The following is a 24,130-nucleotide window of genomic DNA, read 5'->3' on the forward strand; positions in this document are numbered from 1 at the left end:
AGACCAAATCCCATATGTAAAAGCAAGGAGCCTTTATTTATCTTGATAGAGCTTGGTCTCTCTATCTGTCCAACACAGTGGTGAGAGCAGAGAGCCCCGAGCTCAGGTGGGGTGGGGCTTTTTGTCATAGCAGAGGTTGGGGTGAGGGGATTTTCAGGGTCCAGGACCCTGATTGGGGGACAATTGTCTAGGAGTTGTCTGTAAAACAAAAAACAGGTGTGTGCTAGACTCAGGGACATCTGGCCACCTTATCTACTGGTTGGAATGTTTAGGATGTCAAGTACTTCCTCATCCCTGGGTGGATCCCTGGATGGTGTCAGCTTAAGGCTTTTCTTGGATCTGGGTGTTGCCTGCCAGCAAGCCTTTCACAGAAGCTGTGTCTGGGCCCCTAAGCCTGTCATGGCAGCCATGTAGTCAAGCTGTTCTGGGGCCCCTCCACAGTCTCAACAAACAATGGAGCAGGCTAACAGTCTGTGTCCTTGACTCATGAGCCTCTGATACAGTGTAAGAGATGGTGGCCACCTTTGAGGCTTTCTCTCCCCACCTCCACCCCCACCCCTCCCACCCCACCCCACACCTCCCACCAAAAAAACCCCCTGAAAACCAAAAACATACAACTAGTCTACACACCCAAGTGAAAAAGACATGTAAACATAGGGTCAGATATCCTGTGGCATATCTGACTAGTATTCCTCTTCAAGAATACAAGGCCAGCAATGCTAAAGAACACTGTGAACTTGTCAAAGACCAAAGATGACTGGAAAACATTCAACTAAACCCCAAAGTCTACAATTCCCAACTAAATACATTTCTTGGATTGCTCTCTTGAGCAGAAAAAGACAATAATAAAAATGGATTACATCCAAAAAAATATTTATTCTGTATTTAATTATTTCAACATTTTTCATCACCTGTGACAAATATTTCATAGATGTTAGAAATAAGTGAAAGTGGGTTCAAGATGTACAGGCAACCCTGTATACACTTTATTACTTTTATAAATCAAAATATCCCCAAATTAAAACTCAACTTTTAAAAATTATAGAATCTTTATAGTCTCAGCAATTTTGTTGTTGTTATTGTTGTTTTGAGACAAGGTCCTTCTACGTAGCAGTGGCTTTCCTAAGCCTCACTATGTAGACCAGGCTGGCCTCAAAATCACAGAGACCTGTCTGCCTTTGCCTTCAAGGTGCTGGGATTAAAGGTGTGCAGCACCAAATCCAGTTTACAGTCTCGGTAATTTAAAACTAATCATTGCCAGTATTCCTTTAACTTCTGTTAACATTTAAAAATGCATGTAATTTGGTCTCTAATAGGATGAAAAATTTTACTATACATATTGATGTGGGTACCAACAATCAAATTATCTAACCCCACCTCTGTCTGTGTGTATGTGTGTGTGTGTGTGTGTGTGTGAGTGTGTGTGTGTGTGTGTGTGTGTGTGTGTGTGTGTGTGTGTGTGTGTGTGTGTGTATGTGTTGGAGTAGGGATGGGGTTTCTGGTGCATGTGAGTGCCCATGGGCCATAGAAAAGCCCTGGCTGTAATCCTCAGGTGTTGTCTAACTTACTCTAACTTTCTTGCTTGCTTGAAACTCACCCTGCTGTGTAGGCTGCTTGGTTACCCAGGGAGCCCAAGAAATGCACCTATTTCCACCTCTCTGTATCTACCATTAGAGGACAAGTGTGCATGTGTTACCATACCCAGATTTTTTACTTGAATTCTTATAGGGAACTCAGTTCCCTGTATTTTCAGGGCAAGTTCTTTCTCTATCCCTCTGGAATTTTAACTTGATTCTCTAATGAACAAGCATGGGGACTCTCACAGTTACAAGACCCTTCTGATAATGTCATTTATTTATAGGCAGATATCTGATAGCAAAGTGACAAAAACCAAACAAAGAGTTGACTTCCTGGGCTATTTAGTTACTTGATTTGAGTTTATTTAGCCAGTTTGTTGAGTAACTACTTGAGTTGAGATTTACATCAGATGCATAACTATAGATTACCAAGAGGCTCTCAATACTATTTAAATGCCTGGTCCCTTTAAACCCAGTGTTATTGAGGTTATGCATTTAGAAAGAAGGCACATTTTTATGGCCCCATAGAGTTCAAAATTGAGATTTTTTTTTAAAGTTAACATGCAAATTTCAGAGTTTTTTCAGTGGCAGAGAATGTGTATAAAAATATTCAGCTTCTGTAAAAGCCTGTTCAACTTCAAGCTGTTGAGTGAAATCAAGTACCTCCAGACAGAGACCCTCGAGAAACGACACACTGTGCGATCATTGTATGCAGACAATGATGGCATAGGCGTGTGTCAGTGGGTAGAAATGAGGGGAAGGCAAGGGGAAACAAAAATAGAGCTAGTTCTGTATAGGGAGAGAAAAGTAGAATAGATTCCTTGATAACAGATAGAAAGGTTTGTTTGTTTGATAGCTCCCTATCATTGAGATGAAGGCTTGGCCTACCTCACCTGCCTGGGAAGATCTTCAACTAACAGAAAAATTTAAAAAATGCAAACAACCAAGTTATTCTTATAAAAGATGATAAGGAATTTTGGAGATTTGGGAATTGGTGTGGTGGAGAGATTGCAACTGGTAAAAGAAAAATGACACTAATGGAGGAGAACCTGTCTCCAAGGGAGTGCCAGGAACTCCCTGAGGACAACCCACCTGGGAGGTCATCTTTCTAATGCAGACTCAGCTTGTGGCTCTCTGGCTTACATAAATCCCTAATGTCAGCTGTACCAGCAGTCCTTTGTTATAGATACTCTGGGCATTCAAGGAAGGCATTTCAGGTTAAATACCATAAAAACAGGGCACACAATGGGGGACAATTGTGCACAGGTGGCCATGAATTCAGGGAGCCATTAACAAACATACATATAGCCAGGAGAAAGATAATACCTCAGGAATGTGTGGTATTCGGCCATGATAGGTAGAGTGAAAGAATTAGGCATTATTGTGGATTTCCATTGAATGGGTGACTTGGTAAGTCTAAAAGTGTGATATGCACACAGTAGGCATGACCCCCAAAATAAAAATCACCTGTCTGAAAGCTATCCAAGATGAAAGGGTTTTTGATGGTGGAACTATGAAAGTGGTGATCCAAACATTCTTTCAGGTGATACACTTACCTTCCTCTTGGCAAGTCTGCATCATCCTTTTTCCACCTCACAGTTGGCTGTGGATCTCCCTGGACCTGACAACGGAATTCTACCGCCTCTTCTTCTAGCACCACCTGGTTAATTGGCCTCCTGAGAAATGTGGGTCGTTCTTGGAGAGGAAAAAAAAGAAAAAGACACAAAGTAGTAAATCAGATGAGGCATGCATGATTTATGAAAAAAAATTGAAAAAATTCAAAAGTTATATGGTTTATTCATAGTACACACAAACTTAACTCTGTTTATCACCCATATATTAGATAAAGACTTATCAATCTAATATAATTAAACAGAAAGACTTGTTTGAACATAAGAATCAATATGGTTTCTGTATAAGACTGTATAACTTCCTGGGAAAGATATGAAGTTGATATTCAATGAATCTCTGAACCAAAATAGGTGAGATTACCATTAAAAACAAACAAACACTAAATTACAAACGGAGTTTAAATGATAACTCTTTCTCAACTGTGAGTCTGTAGTCATCCATAGTACTGCAAAATTAGCTTCTGTTAGGTACAGTTTCTTAATCCAATCCAGGGGTCAAGGCAATGGCTAATCTTGCTCCAGTCTCTGACTTTCATTGCTAGAATTAAAGAAGAGACTCATTCTCCATGGACATGGGCATTTATGTGACTCTGGGGACTTCTAAGCACTGAGCTATCTTCCTAGCCCCAACTTTTTCCTTTTAAATGGTGGCAACAATGTGCCTCAGCTCTGTATTTTAAGCATAATGATGCTGTGTTATTGTTTCTGCAGTAATTAGACAATAGGATTAGTATATCTTTATAAATGTTCCAAATGTTAATACTACATTAGCATAGGAAGTGAGATGGGCATTTCCTATGCTGTTGGATGCATTCATCCAGAGCCTGTATTAACCCCCTGCCAACAGAGAGGAAACCACTATTAACATCACTTGAGACTGAAAAGTGATATTTCAAGAAGAGACCTTTTCTGTTCCTCTGATGTTAATGGGGGCATTGTACCATAACCTGGCCTATAGAGGAACAAACTACAGCACTATTTTCAATCATTAGGCAAATGTGAATGTGGCCTCTCCTACCCCAGGCTCCAAGCTTAATGGCTTGTAAATAACCAGCAGCTTTGTTTCAAGAAGAAAATGGTGGGGAATGAAGCTAGCCATAGAGTCAGGGCCATGGCTGTGAAGGGCATGTGGAACAGCTCGAGGAGGATGACAGGCTGACGGAAGGAGAACTGTGGATGGACTCTTATGTGCCATAGCAGAACCCTTCAAAAAGTAAAGGACAAGGATTGCATTGGCAGATCCATGAAAGGTCAAACAGAAGAGAAAAATGAAATGTGTTCAAGGATTACTGAGTAAAATTATTTCATTACAAACTGGCAGAGATTCTGAAGTTTTAATAAAGACAGTAGACTTAAGAGATCCAAAATGAATTTTCCATCAGATGAGCAGGAGGGGATATAAAGTATAGAAGGATTTTTAACCAATTGAACATATTGGTAAATATGGTGTGTTTGTCAGTGTCAATTCTTATGAGAAAATAATCCTTGGTTAAGTAGGGTTTATGTTGCTTGAAGTCAAACAAACTCTGAATCAACTGTTAAAGGAAGTTGCATATGCAATAGTAAAAGAAAATAAACACAAATATGGTAATTTAGTCTGTAGCTACAGCACTTAAGCTAAAATAATATCTAAATAAGGAACCCAAAGTACAATTTTATGCATGATAAAAATTCCCGTCAAAAATCAAATGCAGCCGGGTGGTGGTGGCACACACCGTTAATCCCAGCACTTGGGAGGAAGAGCCAGGTGGATCTCTGTGAGTTCAAGGCCAGCCTGGTCTACAGAGCGAGATCCAGGACAGGCACCAAAACTACACAGAGAAACCCTGTCTCACAAAAAAAAAAAAAAAAAAAAAAAAAAAAAAAAAAAAACAATTAAATGCCAGTTCCTTTTAGAAGGTAAGATGTTAACATCATGTTAACTGACAGCAGATAGAGGGTCTTCTCCACATTAATAGTCAGTAAAAATGAAAAAGTGAGTACATAACCTAATGAAGAAGAGTCAACACTCCTAATACTGGAAGATATCCCTAAATTCATCAGAAGACAGAATGATACAAAAAATAATATTTACAAAGATGACAGCATTGCTAGCAACACTGGAAAGTAAGAGGATTTGTATAAATTATTATAAATTAATATGCTAAAAATCCATTGACACTGGAATCAGCTATAGTCCTAGAGAATGCTAGAATATGTTGTAAAGGCAGCTAGGCACCTCATGTCAGATTTTCATAACATTATGCTGAGTATAAATTACAAAGCAGTTCCACACATGTTTAATAGAACACAACACTAGTTCTATTAAGGTACATAAATATTACTCCCAGGCATATTTCTGAGTGTTTTCCTTAACAAGTTCCAATCACAGTACTGTAATGAATTTAATATAAAAGGCTGAGTTTATATTATAAACATTTCTATTATTAGTTTATATTATATCACAGAACATGGGACATAGGTTTCTTAAATACTTTTGGTTACCATACATGGAGGAAAATCCATCATTTTTTATGGTGATGTGGGGAAGCACCTGAGTTATAATTTCAAGGAGAAGGCACGATAGTTTTTCTGATTTACCTCACAGGAGTAGATACCTTCATACAGATCTCCCCCTTTCCTTCTGCCTTCAAGCAGAGTCCAGTTGCTATGTAAATAGATAATCACAGGGAAGCAAGTTGCATACAAATTTGAAAAGTGTGATATTGGACACTGGTATACTACAATTCAATTGAAAGGAGAAAAAATGGAGGCCAAGAATAACTAAGACGAAAGTCACTTGTCTAACTACAGCATAGCCAGATGGGTTTTATGCTTCAGTATCTCAGTTTACCTGCCTGCCCACACTATAATGTAACAATTTATTGATATATTGGACTTTGTTCATACATTTATAAAAATTTATTACTCTGAGAATTCCCATAGCAATATTCAAATAAGCGCTTCTGTATTATTCATCATTATAATTGTATTATATTAATTTTTCTGTACCTACTTTCTGATTTGTGGTACATATAATTGTCTATGGAAATAATGATTAAAAACTGCAGGTTTCATTAACATAGCATATATTTAAAGAAAATTTGGGGAAGAAATACTTCTCTTTTCCATTAACTAAGTTTTATTTTTCTGGATATATATGAAACAGAAACATCAATATTAAAGACTAAAAAATTGCATTCAAAATGGAAAATTCATTTTTAGACATTTTACATTGTTTTTTTCTACTATTACCAAAGTAAGCCCTCTTTAGATACAAACTACAAAGCCAAATAGAAGTGTCTAAGGTTTCTCTTTTTGAACTAAAATAATCTGAGGGGGATAAAAACAAAAAAAAGGAAAGCCAGGGGAGTAAGAGGTAAGAGTAAGTTGATAACAGTATAATCTAGTGAGAAATAAGGATAACATTTAATATCCACTAATGTCCACAGAGATTGTACCCATGAAACTCTGAACAATTAAAATAAACAAGTGTGGAAATCTTGATCTATTGAACAAGCCAACTTAATTTTAAGACATGTCAAAATGAGGCTACTGATTTTTCCATGGTATCCCCTTATGTCTGACCACATATTGAAAAAGCTCGGGGAGAAATCTCTAGAGCCATCTGTGGACTGCTTATCAATTAGATTCAAGTCCTCCTATGTCTGCTGGTCCCTAATTATATAACTATGCCATGATCAGAGGCAACTTCTTTGCCAATGCAATTAACTTTTTTTTTTCTGTGAGATTAACTGGATTTGAATCACCTGCATAACTTGCTCGCAAGGTTAATCTCTCTGGAGATAACAGTGTTGTGTGCCAGTGTGTTACTCTGTAGAATACAGCTCTCAAACAGCCCTGTCAACCTAGTTCCAAATCGGCATTGTAGAAAACCCAACTTTACACGTAGCTATAATTAAATCTAATGTCTTCTCTCACTGCAGTCATGTCAACATTATTCAGACAGAAAACTATTCAACTTTACACAAAATGCCTTGAATCCAATGGGCCTTTGAATAATCTTTTCTTGTTTTTATGCTACAGTGAAGAAGAAATTAAGTACCCAGGTAACACATTCTCCATTTCAACTGTATGTAGTCATTGAGAGTGGCTGTAAAATTCCCAATGACTGTGCCATGACAGTTATTTCCTGAATGACCTTAGCAATTTTAAGGTAAAATTCACTTGACATTGTAAAAGCAGTACTGTGGCTATAATTGCGTAGGTGGGTTTGTTTAAGTCCTGTAAGAAGAAAACTATGTAATAAAAGGACATTAGAGCTAACTGCTGCTTGTAAACCTTGCCTTGACTTTATCTGCCCTAGTAAGAACTGCCTCGGAACAGTGCCTGTAAAGTATAAGGAAATCTTCAGATGGTTAGCTTCACAGGCCTCCTTTGACTTAACAGTGTATGTCTAATGAATGGGAGGGAAGCTTGATAACCATTGGATGCTGTTACTGTGCCCTTCCACAAAACTTGGTGATAACGGTCAGGCTCCCTGGATGTGTTGATATAAATTCTGACTAAATTCATTTATTTTTGACAGGAATTTTCACTCTCGGAAGCAAAGACCAAAAAATAGATAAAATTTGGAGGAGAAAATTCTTATGTTTTAAAAACAATTATTTCATGTTATTCTTTTTTTTTTTTTTTTTTTTTTTTTTTTTGGTTTTTCGAGACAGGGTTTCTCTGTGTAGCTTTGCACCTTTCCTGGAACTCACTTGGTAGTCCAGGCTGGCCTTGAACTCCCAATGATCCACCTGGCTCTGCCTCCCGAGTGCTGGTACTAAAGGCGTGCGCCACCACCACCCGGTCATCATGTTATTCTTGATATAGATGTGAAGGGCCATTATAGAACATGCTTCCTGTGAGCAAATTTCATCACTGTCCTGAAGCAGTAAAACGGGTGCTTCAGAAATATGCACAAGAAAGTACTACATTGCTTCTATCAATCAGGATGATTTATTCAACCATATAGTTTGAATTGTTACATGAAATCTGCAGCATATATATATGTACATATATATGTGTATATATATGTGTATATATATATATATGATCAATATTTCTTTTTAAGTTTTTGTTTTTATAAGCATACGTGTTTTTCCTGCATGCATGTCAGTGTACCATGTGTACCTGGTACCTAAGGAGGTCAGGGAAGGAGATCCCCTGGGATTGCAGTTACAGACAATTGTAAAGTGCCATATGGGTACTGGAAATTAAACCCAGGTCCTTTAGAAGAACAGTCAGTATTCTTAAGCCCTGAGCCATCTCTCCAGCCCCAAGATATAGATATTTCCTAAGGTTTTTGAGATAGCATCATTATTAACTTTATCTCTTCTGTTTCAGCTCCTTTCAACATATGAGCCAATTTTCTCATCTAGTGTCTAAAAAAGTTCATCACAAGCCCATGTCTCAGTCCTCATCCCTCATGAATTGACTAGTCACTAGTAGGCAAATACTGACTGAAATTCATGAGGTGACGAAGTTGATGATATTCTTTTAATGGTTGGATATCAATACATGATATGCTATTTGAAGAAATCCTTCTTTGTCAAATCAGAGCCATGGAGAGAAGAGGTACATGGAGAGGAATTATGAGTTAAGAGAGGTAAATTAATATCACAAAGAAACACCTATAATTCAAGTGGTGTTATTTAGAATTGTGGCAGGCAAAACTAGCATAGTGGCATCTGCCTGCCATCCCCAAAACAAAAGGCAGGGACAGGAGGATTGTGACTTTGAAGACACCTTGAGCCATGGAGCAAGACCTTGTCTCAAAAAGAAAAAGAAGCAAACTTTGTGTCAGACAGAAAAAAACACATGAAGCAAGCACAGATTACTATCAACAGGATACACAGAAAAGGAAAGATCCAGAATTTTAACATCATAAATACATGCTTCATAGAAGCCAAACAAAGTCCAAAATAGTGAATAGAGTTGTTTTGGTTGAGAGATTTCTGATTTTGACTTTTTTGACTAGCATATAAATAAATGAGGCTGTGGAGGAATGCCAAATCAAAGCATACCCTTGCAATGTGTCAGAACTGTGATCTAAGGACACACTGCTAAGACTTTGGGGGAAAAATAAGCAAATCCAAAGACCCTGACTAGATGCAAAAGTATGCCAACACAGTCACAACAGACTTCCCTAGAGGAATGCAAGGGGCTAAACAGCTTTGGAGAGGCACTTTCAACAGAAAATTAAAGAATTTTCACACTATGATTTTGCAACTTAAATTTCACATAGAGTAAAGGCATATGGATTTGGGATGTGTCCTGAGCTCCAGTCAAGCAGAAAGCAATAGAGAATTACTTCTGTAAACAGGAAGCAAAGAAACAGATACAGGATGCTAGGCATACAGAATCTAGCATCAAAGCAAAGGAGGCAAAAGTCAAGTTGGAGATTCTGGAGCAGAACTGAATGGACAGAGAGTCTGGGATCTCCAGGACAGCTATTATGGGTAAGTACATATTGTTGAACTGTGAAAATTAGAATGTAGTCTTTACCATTTCAAAACAACCAGAGGAGAAAATTAATCACGATTCAGTAATATTTAGTTCACAGGTCATAATATCTACATGGTTAAAAATAACTGTGTATAACAAGTGTTTAAAGTATGTGCATGTACGTGTTTTTATTTTTGGGCACCAGGGTACCCATGGCACACACATAGAATTCAGAGGATAACTTTGGGTGTCAGTTTTCACAACCCATCTTGTTTGAGACAAGATAAATCAGGCTAGCTGGCCTGGATGCTTCAGTGAATTCTGTCTCCTTTCTATCTTGCTATAGAGAGATTGGAGATGTGAGTTACTCTGCCTGTTTTATATGCATTTTGGGGATTTGAAATCAGATCCTTATGTTTGCATGATAGACGCATTATTCACTGAGGCATCTCTCTAGCTATCCAAATTTCAACATTAGTAGTATGAATGATTCTAAAGAGAATATACTAGAAAGAGGTAGATAAAAGAAGGGCTGGAAGGAAGTTATAAATTGATCAAATTCTTATTTTCCAAAATAGAATATAGAGTAATGTCATAATATATAAGACATATACTAGAAAAACATGTTTAAAATATTAAAATGAATACCCAAATGGGGAAGGGAATAAAAGAAACTTGCAAAAGTAATCAAAGATGAAGAATGTGCACGTACCTCTTTGTGTGTGTGTGTTTGTGTGTGTGTTTGTGTGTGTTTGTGTGTATGCATACATGTATTCATGTACAACCACGTACATGTGAAGGGTTCTTAAGGAAGCTGTAAATCAAAACATTTCAGCATATTATTTTGGTTTGTAATACCTATGATATATATGAAATTTCCAATGCTCAAAACTTATTTTGTGTATTATTTTGATACATTTAAAAATTATTTAGAAAACATATGCTTTACTATTAGCTATTTTTAATAAATAATTTTCAGCTTATAGGTTGTATCCTCCCATTCTAGTTTCTCTGAGCATGTTTAGGATCTTCAGAGCTTAACATAAGCATTAATGATCTATAGAATGGAGAGTAGGGATGTTCTTTATGAAATGCCTAGACTTTGTCATAGAGAACAGTGTCATTTCAGATCTGATTTTTAGATTTGATAATGGGCACATTCTGACATTTAGACTTGATAATGTGCACTTGAGGAGGAGGTTATCTCATAAACCAAAAAAAAAAAAAAATGATTGCTGACAAACAAATAGAATAGACCATTCATCTGGTACTGAAAATCAGTTTACTGTGATCACACCTTTGTGAAAACAGCACACATTAAAATGAAATGTCCCAACTACATATCCTAGAACAAGCCCACTCGTTGAAGAATAAAAACACTGAAAATTTAATAGATACTTTTTGCAGTAATGTTGATGACTATTGAGTAAGAAAAGAACCTTTATTTTTTCTTTGCTCTCCTTGTAATTCATAAGTGAATGATTTTTCTTGAACAGTCAACATCACCAATTACTTTTTCTGTAGAACTTCTCGAGTAGAGCTAGCATTCCATAGCTGGAGAAGGACAATGGTAGCCAAAGACCTTAAGGTGATCATGCAGCTATGCGAAAATAAAGCTGAGCAGGTGGACTGAATAATGTGAACCAGGTTTACAAACTTAATTCCAAAATTACAATATTCAATAATGTTAAAATAAAAGGCAGTTCATTTAGATGTAGATATTATGACCTGTGAACTAAATATTACTGCATTGTGATTCATTTTCTCCTCTGGTGGTAAGAGATTCAAATGTAATAAATGAGGTGGGTCCCACTGTTTATCTTTTTTCTCTAAAATTAGCACAGCAATGCCCTCTCACACGAGACTCACAGCTTTGATCAGCCCAACATTTCCCTATTCTATTTTTTCTTTTCCTCAATCATTTAAAAATTATATATATATATATATATATATATATATATATATATATAAAACTTTGCCAACACCCTTCAGATACCCCCTCCCTCAATAGTTTCATTCTCTCTCTCTCTCTCTCTCTCTCTCTCTCTCTCTCTCTCTCTCTCTCTCTCTCTGTCTGTCTTTCTCTGTCTCTTTGGTTTGTCTGTCTCTCTCTTTCCTGTGTTTCTTGATTTGTGGTGTTGTTTTGTTGTACATAATGGGATTTCAGCTTTCCTTTAACTTACTGTATATAAAACCCCTCAGGTCAGTTTACACCATCAGATAACTGTTTCTCAGCTCCCTAAATCAATTCTTCCACAGGAACTGCCTCTAGATAAATTTAATCTCTTGGGTTCATAGCTATTTTTAAAATAATTTAGAATTTGTACCACAATTCTTGACAGGCTTAGAGGTCTCTTGTAGTTCCCATAATGTCTTTAGGGAAAGTAGGGTAAATATTTCATAATACAAATACATTACTGGTAGATCTAATTGCTCTGGTAATGACATTGAACCCTTTCAATTTCCCTCTGAAGACAGTCTATAATGCAATGTTTTTCTACTCAAGAGCTTGTGGTAGTTACAAAAAAAAATAGCAATGAGTGTTTCTTTAAATAGAAGAGCTATATTTGTGGGCTTTCAATGCTGATATTCAGTGGCCACTAATTTTATATCTTACCAGACAAAACTGTATTCTTTTTCATTACTGTGTAGAGGGAGTTTTAAGACTCTGAGAGGTGACTGCATACAATTTAGAGACAAACTTAGAGTTATCTGGACTAGGTGAATGGAAGTCTACAAGCCTACATTGAGCAGAGTTATATTTACTCATTTCTTTAATGAATTATGGGATATTTCCTGCCTTTCACATTTGAGACTTCAGGTGGGGGAGTTATCAAAGGGAGTATTATCAGAGATTATTTAGCATGCAGAACATTTAAGAAGAGGCCTTGAGCCTTCATTGAAAAAATATAACCAAAGGGGCATCACAATATCTGTTTCTACCTCGATGCTACTATCCTAAGAGTGGATGGTACCTCTCAAGCTGCAGAAGATGCTCCATTGGAGACCTATGTCAGACTTCAACAGTGTGCTTGGGCATGTCCTAGAATAATGACCATAAGTAGGGACCTTGCCATAACATGCAAAGAATTAGAAGAGATATTTTACTGTCAGGGAAAAATAATTTAATAGTTTACATATTCTCTTAAATTTTAGGGTATTATGACATCAGAATGAGTAAAAATATCTGTTAATATGTATTTAAATCCATGCACAAGTACACATGTGTATGTATATTATATATATATATATATATATATATATATATATATATATATGTATAAATGTATCTAACACCTGATAAATATATCAAAAGAATGAATGATGAGCACTGGACAGGTTTATTATTTCAAATCATCTTAGAAATAGTGTAGCTTTTGACATTTTCATGACAGACAATACTTTAAATACATAAATAAATAGATATATTGATGTTTCTCTATAAATTTGACATTAAAGTTTTCATCATAAAGCCCCCAAAAACCCCAATTCTAATCTTTATTGATTATTCCAGTTAATGAGTAATTGTTAATATATGTCCTATATTTCAGTGTTCACAAAATTGCAGCTGTTAACAGTTTGTGAGGACTAATATTGTCAGTCTGACAGGATGTAGAGTTATTGAAAAGACCAACTTTGAGCTTGTTCGCGAGGGAGCTTTCAGATTAGGTTAACTGAGGTAGGAAGACCTCCCCTAAATATGCAAAATACCATCTTATGGGGTGTGGTCCTGGGCTGAGTTGAAAGGAAAACCGGTAACCAAGCAGCAATGTTCATGTCTCCTTACTTCCTGACTTTAGATGCAGTATAAGCAACCAGCTGCACTACAGTATTGTAACCAGGACTTCTCTGCCACTGTCATGTGCTCCCCCCCCTCCCCCACCACCCCCCGCCCCCAAAATGCTCCTTTGTTCAGCTGCTTCTTGTCAAGCATTTGGCCACAGAAACAGGAAAAGTAACTAATAATTTAGAGGAGAGTTTTACCAAAGACAGTCAGCTCTGCGGGGTCGCTGTCTCTTTCTCCCACCATATTGGTGCCCACACAGGTATACATCCCTGCATCGCTTTTCCTGGTATTTGAGATCATCAGTTTCCCACCACGGATCTATACAAAATAAACAAAAGAAAAGGAAACTTAATAATTTTGAATATTTAAGATTAGCCAAACTTATTGCTGAAAAAAATAGTTTTATTTTTCATAGAATTTAGATTATAAGTAAAATGGCTTGTATAAACCATTGAATTTTGAGATGGTTTGATAAATAGCAAAGGTCAAAGGATATATTTTTCAAAAGAACATACTCAACACAAAACCTTTAACTAAAGACCAAATTCTCATTGGTTTGGTAACCCTTCATAGTAATAATAAAGGCAGAAACGTGAGTATATATTGCAATCTCTACCTTCCATTTATATTTTATGTAATATTGTTTACATAATTAAAAATCTCAATGTTTGCATGGCATGAATTCACATTTATAAAAACTATATATTTAAATATAACAGATAACACATATGATTTTTTTGTTGAAATAATGTTGTGGGATAACCTTTTTGTACACTGTAAATATGTGTCTTTGCCAAGGTGCCTTCTGATTGGTTTAATAAAGAGCTAAATGGGCAACATCTAGGCAGAAGAGAATAGGCAGTATTTCTGGGAAGAGAGAGGAAGAGGAGATGAATCTAGGTGCAATGTGACACCAGCAATACATGGACCAAGTTGGTTGTATACAATGCTGCAGAGGTTAAAAAAGCCATGTAGTAGAATGTAGATTGATAGAAGCAGGTTAATTTAAGTTATTAGAGCTAGTTGGGGACAAACCTAAACTAAAGGCCAAGCTTTCATAATAAGAAGTCTCTGTGTCATTATTTGTGAGCTGGTGGTCCTAAAAGAAATTCAAACAACAAAATAACATTTGTCTAGTCAAATGAAACATTTATTTTTAACAAAATACATTAATTCTCAGTCACTGTATTTTATCTAAATGAGGAATTACTAAATAATATCAAATGCAAATTTTATTTCAGTGAAGTTGTCCTCATCTCCTTTTATAATACTGAATCTAGTATAAAATGAGAGGTAGGTAATAAGCTTAATGGCTACCATGTATATTTTAATATCAATGTATGAAGCATAAATGACTGGTAGAAATCTCTAGAGAAAAAAAAGATATTAATATTACATGATATAATCACAATTACATACTCAAATTGGTGCAATTATTAGTATAACATAGACATTTATGTTTGTCTTATGGAGTCCCATCCAAAATTCAGTATGTTGTATATGGTAAATTAGCATTTAGATCCAATTTTGTTATTAATGTGTTAACAGAATTTGTTCAGATGAGAAACTCAGTATCTCTAGATCTTTTTTGTAAATGGACTCACACTAATTCTTTCTTCCTTGTCATCAATTCGGACTTTGTCTTTCTTCCAGTAGATAGTGGGTTCTGGGTGTCCCCGCGGGGGCTGGCACTCCAGGATTGCAGGCTCTCCAGCTGCCACTACCACATCTGTGGGGTTTTGTCGGAAGTCATCTCGCAATACTGAAGGAAAATTAAAACAGTTAAAAACATTCCTAATAATAATATTTTATTTTGTCTTGCCAAAATTAACTTTAAGCCTTACCCACATAATAGATGCTGGGTATTTCCAGTGCACATAGTCACACCCATTAGAAAAATAGGTCAAACCCAACCTAAATGTCCACTGATGGAAAAAGAGCTATTAGTTATATATATTGGTTCTAAAATCCAGGTTTAAAAATGAGATGTCAAAGAGCAATGAAATAAGACATTTATGATATAGCTCTGAGCTTTAATAAGCAAGCAAGTTATGGAACATTTCACATAATGTGGATCTACTTTCTATTAAGAAAAGCAAATATGTATATGTGTTCATAAGTGCATTACAATAAATATCTAAGATAAACTAAACCCTGAAGCAAGCTGTACACATGCAGCCTATGGGCCTGTGTACACACGGGACTATGATAGATGTGAAGTGAGAACTCTAAGAAGCTGTCTTTCTTGGGACATGAATGTGGACACACCACACAGCTATCCACACTTCAGCAAGCAGACTCAGTTGTTGACTTTCGCAACACACTAGCACCCACATACAAGGCTTCATTTTTATTCTCTCTGTATCCCCACCTGCCAGGTGACATCTGGGTAGCGTGACATGTGGGGCAGAGATACCCTTTACAGCCCTGTTGCAGCCCGAATCATCCCTGTTTTCATTAGTAAAGAGAACAGCAGGTTGGACCTCTGATACAACCTCCAAAAATCTGGCATGTGTCAGATGTCCAAATGTCACATATCTATCAGTACAATCATTTCTTCTGCTGGCAAGGTGGGAAGTCTACGTGCCCTACCATATTGAAGAGAAGTGAGTGTATTTGGCAAATAATGGCCATAACTATTTTAGTAAAAACATTCAAAATAGGAGTTGAGATTGGCTGACATAATGTTTACCTTCACCGTCTTTTGTTTCCCAACTATGTTCATTTTCCTTTTCTTTGACATCCCAACCCTCATAAGCTTTATTTTGTCTTATACAATTAGTTTCGTGTTCTTTGAGACAGCCTCACTATGTAGCCCAGGCTGGCCTCAAACCAACGATCTTATGATCCTTCTGCTTGTCAATTATTGAGATTTCAGGCATATAGTATAATCTAGCAAACAAGGTTTAATTTAAAGTATGTAAAGGTAAAATTTCTATCTATCTATCTATCTATCTATCTATCTATCTATCTATCTATCTACATACACTGTTCCCTTATATATAATACATGTACACATGTGGAGGTATGTCTGTTTCTATATGTATGTGCATGGTGCATGTCCATACAGATGCATAAATGTGTCTAAATTTTATATATATATATATATATATATATATATATATATATATAATTGACTACATACACATAGTTACTAGATAGCCTCATATAGTCTGTTAGATAGAACAACTATTGGCAATGTGGATTATTTTGAGTCAGTTGCCTTCCCTATCCTATCATGAGACCCATCTCAGCCTCTGTATCTTCCTTTGTTCTGTGGAGTCTCCAGGTTCATTTTCATTCTGCAAATAAATAAATGAAAAAAAAATTCTATCCTGAAAATAGCCCCAGAGAAACAAGTGAATAACTTTTCAGGTTTTTCTTTTCTTCTTTTCTCATAACACACCCTTTAACACAGCTTTTTATCTTAATGAAGTCATTGCCATGTAAGAGAGAAGTTTGTTTCCTATTGAAGGAGCAGTAGCAAAAGATTCTCTCCAAACTGTTCACTGTCAACTTAGAAACAGATTCATTTAGTGCTTTTCTGTTAAGGACAGGTGTTACACATTAGCACTGAGAAGTGCACAGGATTTTTATTTTGTTTTGTTTTTGTTTTTTGTTTTTTGGGTTTTTTTTGTTTGTTTTTGTTTGTTTGTTTGTTTGGTTGGTTTTTGTTTTCTCCTTGTCTAACTGGCAAAGGACATGTGATATTTATGCGTAAGAAACTGGCTTCTGAATGAGGAACGTACATTTTGACATTCATGCAAGGGATGAGAAGGGTTAACACTGGGGTTCCCTCTTGTAGGTATATCCTCCAGGGAGAGCAAGCTGGTGACTAATTTATATTCAAAATAGAGAACAGCTGCCTATTTATGCAATGCTAAGAAGTGTAAAAATATGGTAACAGGGTGATGAACGCCCTATGATATCCGGTCCTGGCAACAAATGGTATTTTGGCAGACCCTCAATCTGTTCCAAAATGGCACATCTGGCCATTTGAGGGCCCTTCACCAGATCTTGTCTCCTAACAAACAGCATGCCAAAGAGCCTTAGCTCAAATGGTCCTAAAGGCCAACGCAAATCATTCTGAGAATCAGTCTTACATGGGTTTGCAACAACCTAAATTTTGTAAAACAGTCCTTTGACATGGTGAACAAAATGAAGAAAATATCATAACAAACTATAAGGACTGCTCCTCTGAAACAATATAACATGTGTTTATGCATTCAAAAAAAAAAAAAAAAAAGGAAAATGACTCCCATTTGCACATGAAGCCAAGAAATCTAACATCATCTGTAATTTTAGGCTTTCAGACTGTTCACTCAGAGAGTAGGGTGAGATAATGGTATAATTGGTACTGTACCCTCTTCAACTTGTAATCTGCTCTTTGGGGTTTCCCTGTACTGCAGCTAACGCGTGTGCTCCCGGTCACGCCAGTTCATTTGCACTGAGTTGTGGGGTAAAAATGGGGTAAAACGTGTCTCCTCTGTCTCACTCGAACAAAACTTAAAGTGGCTGCACATTACAGCTGACAGAACATCCTAACAGACTGAAATTTTCATTTTTTTCCCCTTCTTTCTCTGTCAGTGGAGGTGTGTGCTGCAAAGCTGTTCCACCAACATGAAACATTCTACGCTGGAGGAGGACTCCTTAAGTCTTTTTTTTCTTTGGAAGTGAATAAAACTCACAAGGTTCATGAAGTAAGTAATGTTTTTTTTTTAAAATAGTTTTGTTATTTTTTGAGATTATAATTACATTATTTCCTGCTTCCTTTTCCACCTTCAAAACCCTGTCATATACCCCTCTTTGATCTTTTTCAAATGTGTGGCCTCTTTTTATTTAATTGTTGTTTTACACACACACACACACACACACACACACACACACACACACACACACACGTAAAACTTGCTCAGTCTGTATTATATTTCTTGTATGCTTTTTTCATGACTGACCATTTGGTATTATAAACCAATTGGATGTGGTTAAAAATAGGAGGCCTCAATGCTACACAAAGAACTAAGGAATGCTGAAAGAAGAAAAAAAAACCTCTAACTCACAAATTTTTAAGAAAAGCTTGAAAACTGTAAGATTCACAAGGCTCCCTCTAATTTTATAAAATCTGGGGAAAGAAGATGCTCCAGGATGCTGATCTACCTCATATAAGGAGCTCCAGGGATGCAGCTTTCTTGAATAGTTACCCATGCTGGGGTGAGCTTTTTGGTGATGTAGCTTTTTTTAAATTTTATTTTATAATTTTTATGTAAAAATAAATTCTTTTCTTTTACATACCCACCCCTGTTCCCCCTTCCTCCTCTCCTCCCACTCCCCCTACACCTAGCCCCATCCCACCCCCATCCCCTCCTCATAGAGAGAAGGCTGCCCTTGGGTAGTCAACACAGGCTGGCATACGAAGTTGGGACTGGACCTTAGTCACTCCCACTTCTCTGAGAAACCCTGTAATCTCACTGGTTCACTAAGATAGACTTGAGTAGACTCTTTTCTTTCGTCTATTGTCAATGTGCCCTCTGGGGTGATTTATATCTCCCCAGTAAAAGTCTCTCAATAGTTTGTTTGCCTCCATTTTTCTCTTTTCATACACCCCACATTAACTGGTGGTCCGAGTTGCTTAAAGCAGGCAGAGGGCAGCTTCTTTCCATTCATCAGCAAGAAAAGAGATTCTCAGTCTCACAACCCTTGAAGTCTCAAATTGCTATTAAATTCTGTTGTAATTTGTATACAATAGCATTGTTCCTTATAATAATACCCTATACAAGTTTCATGGTCCGTTTATAATTTTAGATATTGCATATTTGACTTCTCTGTCTCACATCTCCATTTTTTTTTTCACTAACCACCTCTTTTCCCCTTTTGTCTTAAGTAATCAGTTCTCTGGTCTTTATTTTTATAACCCCAGTTAGAGCAAATCATCACTCAAATATTTCTATCTTAGGTCATTAAAATAAGTTAGCAATAATAATGTGAGCCTAAACAACAAATGCACTTTTGAAAGATACATTAATGAAACAGTGCACTGAGGATCCCCAGTGAGGTCATTAGCAATGTAAAGTCTGAAAACATCATTGATAGAAGTAGTCATACACACCAGTGAATAAAGAAAACCACTGCAAACAAACAAAACTGCTCACGAGAAAGGTAATCTAAAGTGGAATTATAATGGTAAGCTTGATAATGGTGGACTCAAGCTAAAGGCAAGTAAGAAGACACTTAACCCGTGCTCAGTGCAGGTAGAACATCTTTTGGCGTGTGCATTGTACAAGAGCTGTGAGAGTTATGCCACAGCCAGCCCTAATTTCTCTATAGAAACCTGAACTCAAGTTCCAAGCACAGGGTTGAAATTTCCAATAGGAAATCTCAGTGAACCACAACACTTTGAAAGATAGAGCTTTCTTTCTTGCATAGAACCAAACAGGAAATGATGGGCTGTTTTGCCATTTTTAATGCTGGGAATGGAACTCAGGACCTCACACATGCTAACGATAACTCAGCTACAACTCCAGGCTCTAGGATATTCTTTAGTGTAAAAACATTGTATTTTACTAGCATATGTTCATTATATATAATTGTGGCTGCATTCCTGCTGAGCTGCACCTGGCCTGGCTCCAGAGAGTAGCACCTAGCCCTAATCCATCTTTTGTTTAGCAGACACCTTTTGTTTCCCTTGTTGCCCTCTATGTGAATCTTGTCTCAGAGTTTCCCAAGGATACAAAGGCCTATGCAGAACTTGGTTCAGGAAACCCGAAGAAATCAAGGAATTTGCACTTGGCATTGTATTGTTGGGACCTCCTTTCAGGTTGTTTTGAGCATATGGAAATGAACAGGCTAAAACTGGAATGGAAAGAAATAAACATATGCTAGGTGAAGGGATAGGGCTTCAGTCCTTTGAGGCTGGACTCCCCCTGCAGACACAAAAGGCTATATTCATTCTTAACATGCCTCTGAGTCCTCTTCTCATGGACCCGCGTGAACTCACACACCCGTGTCGCGACACACAGCAACATATAATAGTGGGTTTCATTAGAATATTTTAGTATCTGTACTTAATGTATTCACTCTGTCCATTACCCCGTCTCTTCCATTTCCTTCTCCCAATAATCCCCTTCCATTTCTCAACTAGTTCCACGTCTGCTTTCATGTCTTTGGGTGTATGTTTTCATGGGAGTGTATATGCGAAGTCTGTGTGTGTGTGTGTGTGTGTGTGTGTGTGTGTGTGTGTGTGTGTGTGTGTGAGAGAGAGAGAGAGAGAGAGAGAGAGAGAGAGAGAGAGAGAGAATGCATGTGTGCATGAACATGAGCATGGCACCCAATGACCTTCATTATTGTTATTTACAGTAGCATAACTGTTTGTTCACAGAAGTATTTGTACCTCACCAGTGGCTACAACATTGCAGAAAATCTCTCTCCCTCCCACCACCCATTGACTGCATATAAATCTTCAGGGAATTGTGGCTCCCATCCTCCATGTGACCGCTCTTCTATAACTGGATGCTGGTGGAACCAGTCTTGTGCAGACTATTGCAGTCAGTCACACCTGGATAAGTGTTCAGCAACCACAATTTGCTCAGAATTCAGTGTTCTGTACTCCTACCACTTTTGTGGATTAGGGAAAAGAATCACAGGAAGATAATTTATACTTTTATATTGCTTATTTTAAAGATAACTCACCAACAATAATAGCTACAATTTGTTGAAGACAATTTACATGCCAACCATGGCATTCTATTTTCCTTTAGGTCATTTGAACATGTGTTAAATATGTGCAGGGTTCACACCTAGTGTGTCTAACACTAGAATTTTTTTTTTTTTTTTTTTTTTTTTGGTTTTTCGAGACAGGGTTTCTCTGTGTAGCTTTGCGCCTTTCCTGGAGCTCACTTGGTAGCCCAGGCTGGCCTCGAACTCACAGAGATCCGCCTGCCTCTGCCTCCCGAGTGCTGGGATTAAAGGCGTGCGCCACCACCGCCCGGCTCTAACACTAGAATTTTGACAGTCATCAGAGTAACTAATTTCTCACACCATATGCTCTACTTCTAGTATCCCCATTACTGTCATTCAGAAGGCCTCATATCTTCCTTAAATCACCACAAAAATATCTGATGTCTGTAAATTCTTCATTGTAGCTATTACAAGTTTTCTAAAATGAAAAGATCGCATCAACTTTTGTTCACTTTTTAGAGGTTTGTCTTCATCACTGTTCTATTGATGCGAAGAGACACTATGACCAAGGGCACTCTTAGAAGACAGTGTTTAACTGGGGGCTAGCTTGCATTTCAGGGACTTAGTCCATTATCATCATGGCAGGGAGCATAACAGCACATAAATATATGCAGGAACAGTATCTGAGATCTTTACATTGTGATCACAGGCAGAAAGAGAGATCCTGGCCTGGTGGGAGCTTTTTCAAAGCCCACTCCCACTGATACAATTCCTCTAGCCAGCCCACACCTCTCTTTCCTTCCAATCCTTTCAAACAGTTCCTCTCCTTGGTGACTAAACACTCAAATATATGAACTTATGAGATTGATTCTGATTCAAACCACCATAAGTTTAAAGTAAAATTCTCTCCTTAATACAATTTCAGGTATTGCTTAGAACTATGTTTCTAATTATATCTTTAGACATGCAACAAATGTATCTATAACGCTCCTACTTTAGATATACAGAGAAACAACTAAGCATCAGTTTACATTAGAGCATGAAGCTCTTTCTGCCAGAAGTATCTCTTGGCTACCTCTTTGTTCTCTGACTTTTGCTTATTCATTTTTCATGCATGTAAGTGATCTGTGATTGTCAGTTTCCAACTCATTCACAAGAAAATTCTTTTTATACTTAAATTGGAGAAGGAATTCTTCCAAAACTCCCTTCTTCAAGGGCCACACAAGAATTAATAAAGTATCATTCAGTGGTTCAATGAATCATAAATCCCGAGATGAATATTGCAGTCTTTTTTACCATTTAGCATAGACCACAATGTTTTCATTTTGATTTTAAAGTGACATTTCAAAAAAAAAAAAGCTTTAGTTGCTTGGGTTTAATGGGCAGTGTTTTGGTTTTGACTCCTCGCTTGTCTAATATAAAATCCAGACAGTTTGAGATGTTAAGAAGACAACAGATTTTGTACAAGTTCCAAAAATGGTGATATAGATTACCGTTCAGAACGGGAAACCTCAATCAACTATAGAAAACATAAGGAACAGCCACCTAAAATGAGCCATAGCCTTTCCTTAATCCTACCAACACCATATTCCCACCAAAGTATCAGGGTTACTTCCAGTATGTGTGAAACACTGGGTTCTCCTTACATCTGTGAGGAAAGCATGCTGTTTCCCCATGGGCACTGCTGGCAGCCATGCTGTGAGCCTGGGGAAGCTCCACACAGGACAAAGCTTGTGCAGAAGCTAGGAAGATATTGCTGCTTGGTGGCATGCCTGGGCAAATCAACCCTAAACAGAGCACCAACACCGAACTTTCTGGTTAAGTGTCCTTTCATGTTGAAGCCAGTTTTCCTTTACAACAGAAAGCTTCCCACTATAATACAGCACATAGTGATTCTTTTTCTTATGCTTTACTGTATTAAAAACAAACTTGCAAAGGAATTGTCATTTTAAGAAAATATTTCATTATATTCAATACAATAATATAAAATATGACTAGAAAGGACAAGTCAGCTACCAACTATATACAGAATGCAATCTTATATTTGGGGAACAAATTATAAGTGGCTTCTCATGCACAGAAGGGGAATGGGAAAGAAATTGCTCAGTAGGGAAACATCCTGCTACTGCTGTGCAAGCTGACGCCCTGGCACCCCTGGAGCAAGCTAACAATTCCAGCTCCCCCTACCCCCCAGAAATACGCCTTGTATAAGCAAATTCACTCAGCAAATGATGCAGATAAAGCAGCAATATGAACTGGAGCATGTTGAATAAACAAGGATGCCCTGTGACTTGCTCATTTTCAAGTCATAGCACTTTGTGAAGCCTGGAATTCTACTGGGAATAAAATACACAAACACACAATTCACGCAAGAGGAATGGCCAGCTCTAAGCTTCTAGCCAAGTCTTTATTCTTCAATCCTTTTTTTAGCCCTGCTCTGTCCTCACCCACAGTATAATTTGAAGTCTTGCTAAGAGTGCCAAGTCTTCCTTAATGTTTTCCATTAATGTTTAAAACTTGCTGAAGGATTCTTAGAAATTGCATGGAAACATTGTGCTCTCTGTAATTTGTATCCGTAACCTCTGTAATGCATATGTTCTCCTTGGGGACCAAGTGTTGAGATCATTCATAAACTCTTGGATCACATGTGGCACTGCAAACTGGTGACATCTGACCATGGCAGACTCCAGGCCTGTCTCTGGCAATCATTTCCTTTGCTGTGCTGTGAAGGAGCCAGCACTTGGCATACCTTCAACACTTGGAAGTCCTATTTTTGGAAAAGCCTAGCATCTGATATTTGACAAGGATCTGCATACCCTACCCATGAGCTTATGAGGAAGTTGTGGCTTGATGCTAATTAACATTTAATCAGTTTTTCTTCTTTTCTCCATTAGAGAACCTGTGTCTAAAAAAATGTTCATAAGGTATGGATGTTCCCAGTATCACAGGAAGTGCTAAATAAAAAAAAATGACACATTAGAAATTATGCTAAATACATTGTGTCGAGAGGAATATAACATATAAAGGCA

At 37.3% G+C, this 24,130-nt stretch overlaps 1 protein-coding gene across 15 annotated transcripts in view; it reads right to left on the reverse strand.

The window, feature by feature from the left end:
* Positions 1-24,130, reverse strand: part of Robo2 (roundabout guidance receptor 2) — a 523,875-nt gene that overhangs the window by 136,672 nt on the left and 363,073 nt on the right. For all 15 annotated transcript variants that reach the window (XM_076549117.1, XM_042259491.2, XM_076549116.1 and 12 more), the window contains exons 3-5: positions 15,032-15,189; positions 13,625-13,745; positions 3,134-3,272 (exon numbers count right to left, since the gene is read on the reverse strand). In XM_076549117.1, coding sequence (XP_076405232.1) covers positions 3,134-3,272; positions 13,625-13,745; positions 15,032-15,189 — 418 coding nt within the window. The remainder of the gene's footprint in view (positions 1-3,133; positions 3,273-13,624; positions 13,746-15,031; positions 15,190-24,130) is intronic.

The sequence above is a fragment of the Peromyscus maniculatus genome, chromosome 12, assembly GCF_049852395.1.
Source record: "Peromyscus maniculatus bairdii isolate BWxNUB_F1_BW_parent chromosome 12, HU_Pman_BW_mat_3.1, whole genome shotgun sequence".
NCBI classification, from domain to species: Eukaryota; Metazoa; Chordata; class Mammalia; order Rodentia; family Cricetidae; genus Peromyscus; species Peromyscus maniculatus.